We start from the raw sequence: 12,500 nt of genomic DNA on the forward strand, positions 1-12,500 counted from the left end.
ACTTCCTGATTAGGAAGATCATTCCACAACTTGGTCATAGCTGGAATAAAACTTCTAGAATATTAGCTCTTCAGGTAGACTTAATTCTTTTATCCCTCAATTCTTGGTTCATAAAGCTAGTAAGCTATTGTTCCTGATTTAAATATATCGTCCCATGAGCGCTGTCTAAACCCGAGACCCAAAGAACTATAAAAAATCAAACTTAAGGTTTTTGTGTAAGCTTAAAATTAATGAATAACTTTAATAGAATTCAAATGTAAGTTTCTATATTGTTTACCTTCGGCAACTTCGTTTTGATTGTCGTATATCTGTCTGTGTATTTGTGATTCGCAAAACTCAAAAACTATTTGACCGAATTTCATGAAATTTTGTGGGATGATTGGCCATTATCGTAGGACAGTTTGATTAGGTTTTACAAGTGATTCGGTCAAAAGTCAAGGTCCCGAAAAGGTAAAAAATGAATCACAAAACTCAAAACTTATTTGACCAAATCTCAGTAAATTGGGTGGGAGGATTGGTCATGATCCGTGGACAATTTGATTAAATTAGGGGAGTAATTTGGTCAAAGTCAAGGTCACGAATAGGCCAAAAGCCTATTACAAAACTCAAAAACTAATTGACCGAATCTCATGAAATTTGGTGGGATGATTGGCCATGATCCAAGGACAATTTGGCTATATTTTGCGATTGATTGGGTCAAAAGTCAAGACCAAGGTCACGAAAAGATAAAAAAACAATAAAAAAAAAACTCAAAAACGAATCACAAAACTCAAAAAACTATTTGACCAAATCTCGGGAAATTGGGTGGGATGATTGTTCATGATCCAGGTACAATATAATTAGAGTTTGCTAATGATTGGGTCAAAGGTCAAGGTCACAAGAAGGTAAAAAACTTCTTTCTGCTATATCGTGGTCAAGTTTTATCTGAATTGCATGAAACTAGTGCCAAAATGTGCATAATGTAATTGCCTGTTTTTTTTATATATATATATATATATATATATATACAACGTGATTATACGCGAAGGTATGCGCTCTATCGATATTATGTTGAAATAATTGATTGTTGAGGGGGTGAGCGGAGGAATCATTAACCAAGTTATCAATTAAACTGAATGCATAGATATCAGTATCTTTATCATTCCTTTTTATCTGAGGCAAAAGTAACTATACTCAATTTTTTTTAATGAGGTGCATTTGAACCGACTCGCAGCGGTGCCCTTTTAGCTCGGAAAAGATTCCTGCTTTCTGACTGGTTAGAATTATCTTGTCCAACCAATCAGCGATCAGGAAACTTTTCCGAGCGAAAAGGGCACCCCTGCGAGTCGGTGCAAATATGCTTTACTAAAAAGAATTGACTATAGTTTAGCTTTCCTGTTTCGTGATAAATCCCATGGTTATTTTAAACAGGATAATAATGACATTACATCGCAGAAAAAAAAGCCGAAATAGCTGAGTAGTTTGATGAGCTAATCTTTCTTAGCGAGTGCGAAGAGCATGCCCAAACCATCTCCATCGACCCCTCATCGTGATCTCATCCACATATGGCACTCGAGTAATCTCTTATAGTTTCAGTTCTAATCCTGTCCTGCCATTTAACTCCCAATATCCTTCTGAGGGATTTGTTCTCAAATTTACTAAATCTATTGGAGATTTTTTCATTGTCATACCATGACTATTGTCCGTAGAGTACACTGTTAAAAATTTGCCGTAAAAAAAAATGAAAAAAATCTTGGAGTTGATGTTGCCAGACATTTACCGTTTAAAAAAAACGGACATACTAACTATAAAGATTGATATTATGCTCACCAAACTATAAAAGGTAATAACAAAATAAGGTAAAAATTACGGTCGCCTGTATTTTACTGAAATACGGCTGAGAACAGTATATATTTACGGAGAAATTCTGATTAAAATTACAGTGTTTTTTTTTATAGTAGGCTACATGACAAATGTCCACAGAGTAACACATTACGTCGCAAAAAAAAAAAAAATAAATAAAAAGCTGAAATAGCTGAGTATTGAGGGGGGAGGGTGGGGGGGGGGGATACGAAACAGAATTGGATCCTGGCGGCGTTTATACATTACACGATTCCTATACAGATCAAAGGTGGCGCCTGAGCGAGTCTCTCCGCTGGGCGTGTCGGCCTCCCCGCCGAGAATACTCTGGTCCTGTGATTGCTTCTCTCTTAGGGAAACATATCAGGAGAGGAGGGAGATTTCCAGCACATTGATGAAATGATACAGCCATCAAATGCCTTTTGAGTTGCAGCCCAGATTGGAATCGCGTTAAGTACGGTCGATAAGTGAGCTAGTTCTGTTACTGACTGGTTTCATTTGAGTTAGCTGGTTGTGATGCTTTAATGATTATGTATCTTCCCTATATAATAATGAGCTAGTGTCTGGTTATATTTTTCTTTCCAGTCACGCTCAGCGGTATTACCAGGCATATAATCACTCAGTCTCTCCTCGTCCCTCGGGTTGGGAGGATAGGGAGTAGCCATACCCTGGTAAGAGGGGCTGAAGTTAGGTAAAGAGGATTGGAGGGGAAGGGTTGAATTTGCGTGTGTGTGCATATCTATCTAAATATTTAGCAGTAATTTTTGACAGATCGCATACACTGATATATATATGGGTATATATATATAGGTATATATATAGGTATATATATATATATATATATATATATATATATATATATATATGTAGGTATATATATATACACATTTATATATACATACATACATATATATATATATATTTGTATATATACATACATATATATATATATATATATATATATATATATATATATATATATGTATATATATATCCTTCATTCCGATGGTCATCCCCACATTAAGGGGTCGGGTGCCTGATGTACCTTCTCCAATGACTTATCAAAAGCATCCTCTTCCTTGAAATACTTCCTTTCTTTAGTTTGCTTGGATATTCATAATAATATTAGCAAAAGGAATATTTATATGGAGAGGTACCTGATGGCATAACAGCCTTAGTCTAGTCCAGTAACAGTCAGGATGTAATAGACTTTTTTAAAGAAATGACAAACCATTATAAAGAATATGGTAATATAAACTCTCAAGGTTATAACAGGGCAGATAAGTTCTCATTATTATTATTATTATTATTATTATTATTATTATTATTATTATTATTATTATTATTATTATTATTATTATTATTATTATTAGGTAGGCCACAGCCTTAGATGGAAAAGCAGGATGCTCTTTTGAGTCTTGGGTAGTGCCATAGCCTGTACCATGGATTGAGTTCTCTTGCTTGAGGTTACACTCAGGCACGCTGTTCTGTCTTGTTTCTCTTCTTATTGTTTTGTTAAAGTTGTTATAGTTTATATAGGAAATATTTATTTTGATGTTGTTACTGCTCTTAAAATATTTTATTTTAATTGTTAATCATTTCTCTTATTTCCTTGTTTCCTTTACTCACTGGGCTATTTCCAACAAGGGTTGTAGCTTAGCAAGTAATAATAATAATATTAGCCCAGAACCACTAAAATGAAAAAATAGCCCAGTTTGAAAAGAAAATAGGAAAATAAATCAACTAAAGTTCTCTTTACTGGAATCGTACAGGTTGTGGTATCCATCCATCATGAAAAAATTGCCAATTTGAAAAGAAAATAAGGAAATAAAGCAACTAAAGTTCTCTTTACTGGAATCCTACAGGTTGTGGTATCCATGTCGACAAAGTGGTCGTTCCAGCAATGGTGCAGCTGGGTGGCAATGCTACTCTGGAGTGCTGGTACAGAGAAGATGGAGACAAGCTGTATTCCTTGAAGTGGTGGAGGGGAGAGGACGAGTTTTACCAGTATCTTCCACCTAACAGAAAACACTTTCGTGTGGCTGGTGTCCACGTGGATATGGAGGCCACTGACTATCGTAATGTAAGATGATAAGATTGTTTATTGTGCAATAATTCGTCCTTTAGTTAACTCAGTGTTGGCTCTAGTTTATGTAGTTGGGGGAGATGAAGAAAATGAGATTATTCTTACTAATATAAAACTATAGTAAAGTAAGATAATAAAATTGTTTATTGTACAATAATTCGTTCTTTTATTTAACTCAGTGTTGGCTCTAGTTTATGTAGGGGGAGATATGGAAATTGAGTTAATTCTTCCTAATGTAAAACTATCGTAATGTAAGATAATAATATTGTTGTTTTAAGATAATTCGTCATCTAGTTAACTCAGTGTTACCTCAAGTTTATGTAGTGGGAGATGTGCAAATTAAGTTAATTTTTCCTAATATAAAATTATTCTTATTACATTAATGATAGTAATAGAAATGGATGTTTAAGCTAAATATGATAATATCTATAGATCACATATAAAGTCATTCTCTCCAGTGCAGGCAATAGGTGAATATATTAGTTTTTAATCAATTTCTTTTTTCTATACATTAATTTTCTTTCTAGGGTTAGGATACTCTATGGTCCTCAAGGAATTTCCTGTTAAGGGCTAGAACAGGGAATCTGATTTTGGTCCCTTTTGATTAAGTAGTATTGTTAAAACTTTAAGTCATTGCATTAGAGTCTTTCAAGTACAGCAGCAAACTGTAATTTCAGTATTATCTTGAGAATAATCCATATATCTTGGGTACAGGTGGATACAGGCATTCCTGGAATACCTCGCTCTGATGAATTGCCCCCTATTGCAATGTTACTGCATGGCGAGTAGCCAAGCAGATAGCGTAAGTGAGAGATCCAGATGTGGTGGCCCGGGAGACACAAAAGAACTCATAGTGCAGTTAGAGATGCTGTACTTTTTGTATATATATATTGAATGGTTCTCAAATATTAATCCATTCCTTGTCTTTGAAGGGCTTTGATTACTGTTGAAGTTTTGACAGAATCTAAAGATTTCTCATAGTCTATAATTGCCATACACAGGGTGCACTTCCTTAGAGTGAGGTGTGCCTGGCATTCATGTGTCCAAGTGTACATTGTATTCTGACTTCCAAGAAGTGCTTTATGATATGCACGAAGCACCTTGTCTAAGTTTGAGTTATCGCAAGTTAGTGATGCTTTCGTTGAGGAAAGGCTAGATCACTGAATGAAAATGACTTTCCTTTTGTAAATTTCATATTTTTTTTATTGCAGAAACACGGGCCAAGTGGAGTTGAGACTGTTGTATTGGATGGAGTGAGCCTCGATACTGGTGGTGTTTTCAAGTGCGAGATTTTAGCTGAAAATGACTTCCAGACGATGTACAAAGTGGCTAATATGACAGTTGTTCGTAAGTAAGAGATTAGTTCTAGCAATATAAATTTTTTCCTTCAAGTATGAGATTAGTTCTAGTAACATCTCTATGGTATTTAACAGTAAGACCATCAATTGTCTTTTCCTATGATAGAGTTCTCTTGCTTCAAGGGGCATTCGGGCACACTATTCTATCTGTTTTCTCTTGTTTTTTTTTTAAAGTGTGTAGGGTAGACCTAACAGCAGGGCCATGGATGCATGGTGGTTTATCAAGAGGTTGCATTTTCCTTACCGCTTTCTTTATCTTCCTCACGAGTAATCATTTTCAAAACTATCTTGACTGTCCTCCCTTCAGTTTAAGTGGCTATCCTGGAGAGCACTTTTCTTGCATGGTGTGTCGATCCGCCATGTTGCCTAATTTCATCCAACATTTTATCTTTTGTCTCTTGATTGTATCAGTCACTTTATATATATTTCTCTACATGATTTTGTTAGCATTATTAAGTTTGTTTTTAAAGATAATGAGTCGTTTATTGCTTTTATTTCTTATCCTTTCTGGAGAGATTGAGCAAGTTCTCTAACTTCACCCCTTGCTCTGTGATTCCTTGATTTAATCACTGTACCATGATTTTGCCTCTATATCACTTTCCTTGTTCAGTCTCAGAGGTTTGGCCATTAGTTAGTTTTTGTATTTCTGTTCCCGCTATAAATTTTCTCCATTTCTCGAACATCATCTTTCTATATACCCATTATCTTCTGCCTCAGTAACAAACGTCTAGCCCTTGTGCTCATTTCTATCAGTGATATCTATTTTTCGCATATTTCATCGGGTTTTTGATTGTTTCTTGAAATTGTAACATGTTATCCACTCAATCTGCAGTTACTATCCTCTTTTTCATCGATACTTTTCTCCTTCTTTAAGTTAATGCTGCTATTCTCCTTCACTCAATCATCATTCCCTACTATTGGATAGTACCAATCCTTTGTATCATGGTCTTCCACTTTCTTGGGCTAGAGTTTTCTTGCTAGAAGGTACACTTGGGCACACTATTCTATCTGTTTTCTTATTTCCTTTTCTCACTGGGCTATTTTCTTCTTTGGAGCCCTTGGGCTTAGCATCCTGCTTTTCCAACTGGGTTGTAGCTTAGCTGTAACTCTACTATTGGGTAGTGTCATAACTTCTGTTCTTCCACTTTCATGGGGTAGAGTTTTCTTGCTTGAGGGTGGACTTGGACAATATTCTATGTTTTCTTATTTCATCTTCTCACTGGGCTATTTCCTTTTTGGAGTCCTTGGGCTTATAGCATCCTGCTTTTCCAATTAGTGTGTAGCTTAGCTAGTAATAATGTGATATCTATGCTGGCCATTTATAAGACTTTCGTCTTTATATATATATATATATATATATATATATATATATATATATATATATATATATATATATATATATCCTGGACCAGGGTTCGATTCCCGGCCAGTCAGATGCTATTGTCTTTGAGTGATTTCGCCTCGAGACTCTGATCCCGAGGTTGTTAAGTGAATCCAGATATTAATGAATTAAAATATATGGATTATTTGAAATATGAAAAACATGTTTAAATGTGCAAAAATTATCATATATAAGTATATATATATATATATATATATATATATATATATATAAATAAGTGTGTCTGGTTGTGTGTGTTCTTTTCTGAGTTGTTAAACGTTAACGTGAAGAAAGGATTTGCGTATCAGCATGATCAGCAAAGCTGTACTAGTGTAGACCACCCGTACTAGGTTGGTTTGCAGTGAGCGATCAGATGAAAATCTCCCACCATCACCTATCCCCACTAGCCAGCACGATGATGAAAAGTGGCTAAACCCTAGAAATGAATTCACATATCTGAGGCTTATTTCTTGCAGTGGATTTGAAACGACTGCAATTGTTGTTGTTGTTGTTGTTGTTGTTGTTGTGTTTGTGTACATTGTTTTCTTCTCTATATTGCTTAGATGCACCAGAGGATCCGCCTGAAATTGTGATGGCTGCAAATATACCCAAAGACAGTATCAGAGTTGGGCAAAAGCTGGCGCTAAACTGTTCGTCTCCTCTTGCAAACCCTCCATTGAGCCATAGTTGGTACATCAACAGCAGACGTGTATGTATGCAGTTTAAAGTGGTCACATTTTTATGCTTTTAAGCTATTTCTGGTTCACTACAATATTTATAGTAGCAAATAAACTTGTAATTTTTGACCAAGGGATTACAGTTTATTCGAATGTTGCAGTAATATTTCTTTCATTTAAACAAATCTTTATGTATATATACATTTTTGTGAGTGGTTTATTATTTTTGTGGACAAGTGATAATATTATATGGTATTTATATTAAATAAGTAGTAGTAAACATGCTTGCTAGATTTATTTTAAGAGCACTCTGAATAAGTCTACAGATTGTCCAAAAGTGACAGCATGGATTTTTTAGCAAATTCTGAGAATAGAATATTAATGTTGTACAAGACATCTTTCATGTTACTTTATTTAGTATAGAAAACTGATAGCAGCTTTACATAGATATAAAGATTCACCATGAAGTCTCGTCTTGAATATCAACCTTTTTTACAGGTAAACTCTTCTTGGGTGACTAAGTTTCCCCCAAGATATCGCCAGTACCTTGCTGAAACAATCTCAAAACTGGAGTTCATTGTCAGCGAGGACCTCCTCTTGCCTGGCAGAATCTTGAGCGTCCAATGCCTGGCCACTCAGAGATACCCGAGCCCCAATCAGACACATTACAGCCGAAATACCGTCTTGAACCTGAAAGCTAGGGAGGTACCCTCATTTTGGGAAAAAATGTTTAACCAAGGTGAGTAGAGTCATTCTAAAAGAGAGCGGTCCTGGGGTAAGTTTGTACTATTCTAAAAGAGATTAGTACTGAGATACGTTTGTACAATTCTAAGCGAGTGTCTCTGAGATAAGGTTGTTAGATTCTTAAAGAGAGTAATCCTGAGATAAATTTGTATGATTCTAAAAAGAGTGACCCTGAGATAAGTTTACATGATTCTAAAAGAGAGTGGTACTGAGATAAGTTTTTACGATTCTAAAAAGTGACCCTGAGGTAAGTTTGTACAATTCTAAGAGAGTGTCTCTGAGGTAAGTTTGTACTGTTCTAAAAAAAAGAGTGATCTTGAAATAAGTTTGTACGAATCTTAAAAAGAGTGACCGAGATAAGTTTGTACGATTCTAAAAGAGTGACTCTGAGGTAAGTTTGTACGATTCTAAAAGAGAGTAGTACTGAGCTAAGTTTGTACAATTCTAAGAGACTGTCTCTGAGATACGTTTGTACTATTCTAAGGGAGTGACTCTGATATAAGTTTGTACGATTCTAAAAAAAATGAGTGATCTTGAGATAAGTTTGTACAATTCTAAAAAAGAGTGACTGAGATAAGTTTGCACGATTATAAAAGAAGAGTGACCCTGTGGTAAGTTTGTACGATTCGAAAAGAGGGTAGTACTGAGATAAGTTTGTATAAATTAAAAAAAGAGTGACTCTGAAATAAGTTTGTACAACTAAGAGAGGGACTCTGAGGTAAATTTGTATGATTATAAGGATAGAGTGATCTTGAGATAAGTTAGTACGATTCTAAATAAGAGTGACTGAGATAAGTTTGTACGATTATAAAAAAGAGTGACCCTGTGATAAGTTTGTACGATTCTGATAAAAAGTGATCTTGAGATAAGTTTGTACAATTCTTAAAGGGAGTAACCCTGAGATAAGTTTCAAGAACAAGGATGTCATGGGCATGTACTCCAGTTATCAGTTCAAAAGTACATATATTTCTAAAGATTGTATATAATGCTTAATTCAAGCCTTTGTCAGGTCAGGAACTTCACTTGAATTTCCATTGTCAATTTCAGTTCAAGAAAGAAATAATTATGTTGTTACGCTCCCTGCCAAGGATATGTAATTGTGTGGGAATAACTTCTCTCCTTCTGTTTCTTTATTATGCTTTTTAATGCATTGTTTCATCGCCAAGAACATCCTGCTTTCATTTAACCAGTGGCGTGAATTTAACTTCTATTGCTTATGGAGTTATACAATGCAATAAACTTGAATATACTTCAATAATTCATTTCAAATTCTAATGTTCTCTCTCCGTTCTGTTGCAGGGTCAAACCTCGTAACCTTCGGACAACCTGTTCATTGTCTGTTTATATTTTGTACGATAGCATACGTAATACCAATAGTTCTGTTCAGTCCATTTTGAAGATGCTTTAGCCATATTCAACTATGAATTTTATTCACTGTAAAAACAGCTTCCTGTGCAGAGTACAGTCACAAAGGGAGCGCATACCCAAATCATGATGTTTTGGATCATCTGCTTAATCAAGTAGAGTAGCTTTTCATTTTTTATTTTTGCTATGAATGAGCAGCCTGAAGCCCTTGGCAAGCCCGGAAAGAGAAGAAGAATCAAAAGAAAAGGATGTGGTAGAAAGTGGTAATCTTCCAATGGAAGTGTTGGAACTCCATCCTAAAAGTGAAAAGGTTATAGATCCCGTGGTTTCATTGATAGTGACATCAGTTACAAGAGGATATTCTTTTGTGTGATTGAGCTGTGCTAGTGTAGAAACTGACTCAACCTTCCATAGGAACTTCCTTATGCTGACTTATTGCATCTCCGAGAGTGACAATGCTAATCGAAGCTCTGCGCAGGAGCCGTAAGATATACCCCGTAGTGAGGAATCGAAAAGATGAGTGCTCTGAAAGAAAATTAAGAGGAAGCTTTTGGAAAAAGAGTGAGGATACACAAAACAAAGCAAAGTCTTAATGGTAAACATAGGAGATACTATGTTCAAGTACTATAGAAGGAAATAGACTATGAAAGAGTGCATGAAGGGAAATGGCCAATCATTATTATCTAAAGCTGCTGTACAGACTATAAAGCAATCAACCCTTAGTAGTAACGAAATACGTCCGCGACCTGAATACCTATGATAATACCATTGGATTCGGGTGAATTCAACTAGTAAGCTGGGTTAGTATTCTCTTGAATCTAATTAATTTGTTACTAGTTTTAGTAGTAATAAACTGTATATAGATTATTATAGTATTAGATGGATTATTTATTACTATCTATACCTACCTAAACACAAATTACATCAAGCGGAAAAGATGCCTTAAGATTTTGGCAGTTTGCATTGTAGTTATTCGAGATCGAGAAAAACTGAAGGAGAGATCTACTCGCCATGTCACTTTTCTTTTTAGTCATCACGCAATTATCTATTTTGTTCATATATTCATCGCTTATTTTTTGAATACATGAGATATTTTCTCTATTCTGAGAAAAACAAACGGAATAAATCATAAGGGTTACGGAAAGTGCTCTTTATGGCGTACAATTCACTAAATGGCCCCATACTGATATTGCAAAAAAAGAGGTAGATGGTCTAGTCAAGGGAGTTTGAATGTTCTCGAATGGGGTGCAGATGAGAAGAATTGTGATTGATGATTTGTTTACAAAAATAAGGCTGGATGTTCTTATATTTAGTAAGACGGAGGTGAAAGATTAATGAGAACAGGATTTTGAAGGACAAACAGTGTATGTGTTTTGATAGTTGAAATTTGTAGGGCTATTGAAGGGAAAGTTGTTATAGTGCCAGGGAGTCTTTAGAGATGGATGGAAGTGTATAATTGTGTTAGTTTTTGGTGTTATTTAGGTATAACTTAGTATTAACAACAATGAAATAAGAAAATTCAACGTTATGGAAAGCCACATGTAGTAGATAGTGTACTGTATTGGGGGTTATTTGGGTAAGACAGAGTATTAACACCAATGAAATAGAAAAATTCGAAATTATGGAAAGCCATATGTAGTAGATAGTGTACTCTATTGGGGGTTATTTGGGTAAAACAGAGTATTAACACCAATGAAATAAGAAAATTCGAAGATATGGGAAGGCATGTGTAGTAAGTAGATAGTATACTGTTTTGTGGGTTATTTGGGTAAGACAGAGTATTAACACCAATGAAATATGAAAATTCGAAGTTATGGAGAGCCATGTGTGGTAGTGTATATGGACAAGTAATGGATAAGAATGACAGTATAAGATAGTGAATTTTGGGAGATTCCGAATATGACTTGCGGAGAATTATGAAAAGACGGTCGCTTTTGGGTGATTTCAGTGCATCGTTATGAATCAGTAAATGAGAAATTTATCTGGAAATGCATGATTTTCAAAGGACATTCATGAGTATATTTACAAAATTGAAAATGGTAAAGAAAAGACTTTGTTAGATTGTGCATTAAAATACAATGTATAGAAAAGCAAGTTGATGAAGGAAATGGTGGGAAGAGGAAGGGTTAGAGGTATAACTGATAGTTATTTGGGTAAAGCATGACTGAATATTATTCAGAAGGTCAAGGAAGGATAGTGCTGCTTTACATCTAATTAAGATAATTGAATTTGATAAGAACGGCAAGTTATACGAGGATAAAATGTCTGACAAATGTCCAAAACTTTAAGACACTGAGGCAAAGGTACATTTTAAAACTGAATAGAACTTGAAGATAAAGTCATTTATCATAACAGGGTTTTTGTAGGAAATGGAGGCTGAGGGGAGGGCACATTCTCAAGATAATTGGATGAATATGAGTAGGAACTTCTGCACCAATGAATCACATGATTAAAGATGAAAGTATTTTGGCTGTGGCTGAGTATATTGAAGATTGTTGAATGTGAATGATACAATAGTGTAAGCTGAAAAGCTCAATGGGTAGAAAGCATTAGTAAATTTTGAGAATACCTAAAGAAATAAGTGTTGATGGTATATAGAAGTAATCATGAAGATGGGAATTAAGGGTTCGATCAAGGAAAAGACAAAATTTGATGAAATTGCAGGTTAGGTACTGAGGTATAATAAAGCAAGTGTGCTTAAGATTTTGACCAGGGTGTTTAAGGTAAATTGTACTTGGGAAAGGATACCAGACAATGCGGAAGAAGAGTAATTGATTCTTTGTTGAGGTGAAGCTGATGGAGAGAAGCTTATCGTGATAGGTAAGATACGTGGCAGGGTTTTGATTAAGATAATAAATCATGGTAGAAGTATTTATAGGGGAACACATTAGGTTTAAACGTGGCAGGGGGCTTGTGGCTCAAGTTTATTTAATGAAACAGTTTTGTGAGTAAGTTTTAATTATAGAGAAAAGGCTGCTTGCCCCATGCATCAAAAAACTTTTAGCAACTATAAAAAGGCAATATGGAGGATATGACATGAGATTGTGAGA

General features: G+C 35.1%; 1 protein-coding gene across 1 annotated transcript in view; it reads left to right on the top strand.

The window, feature by feature from the left end:
* The window catches only part of LOC137650901 (uncharacterized), a 303,393-nt gene that overhangs the window by 139,688 nt on the left and 151,205 nt on the right, over nt 1–12,500 (top strand). Inside the window, exons 3-7 of the mRNA XM_068384064.1 lie at nt 3,705–3,922; nt 5,137–5,272; nt 7,228–7,373; nt 7,840–8,080; nt 9,385–10,250. Of these exons, the coding sequence (XP_068240165.1) occupies nt 3,705–3,922; nt 5,137–5,272; nt 7,228–7,373; nt 7,840–8,080; nt 9,385–9,482 (839 nt within the window). The 3' untranslated portion in view covers nt 9,483–10,250. The remainder of the gene's footprint in view (nt 1–3,704; nt 3,923–5,136; nt 5,273–7,227; nt 7,374–7,839; nt 8,081–9,384; nt 10,251–12,500) is intronic.

Source organism: Palaemon carinicauda, chromosome 1, assembly GCF_036898095.1.
Source record: "Palaemon carinicauda isolate YSFRI2023 chromosome 1, ASM3689809v2, whole genome shotgun sequence".
In the NCBI taxonomy this organism is placed as follows: Eukaryota; Metazoa; Arthropoda; class Malacostraca; order Decapoda; family Palaemonidae; genus Palaemon; species Palaemon carinicauda.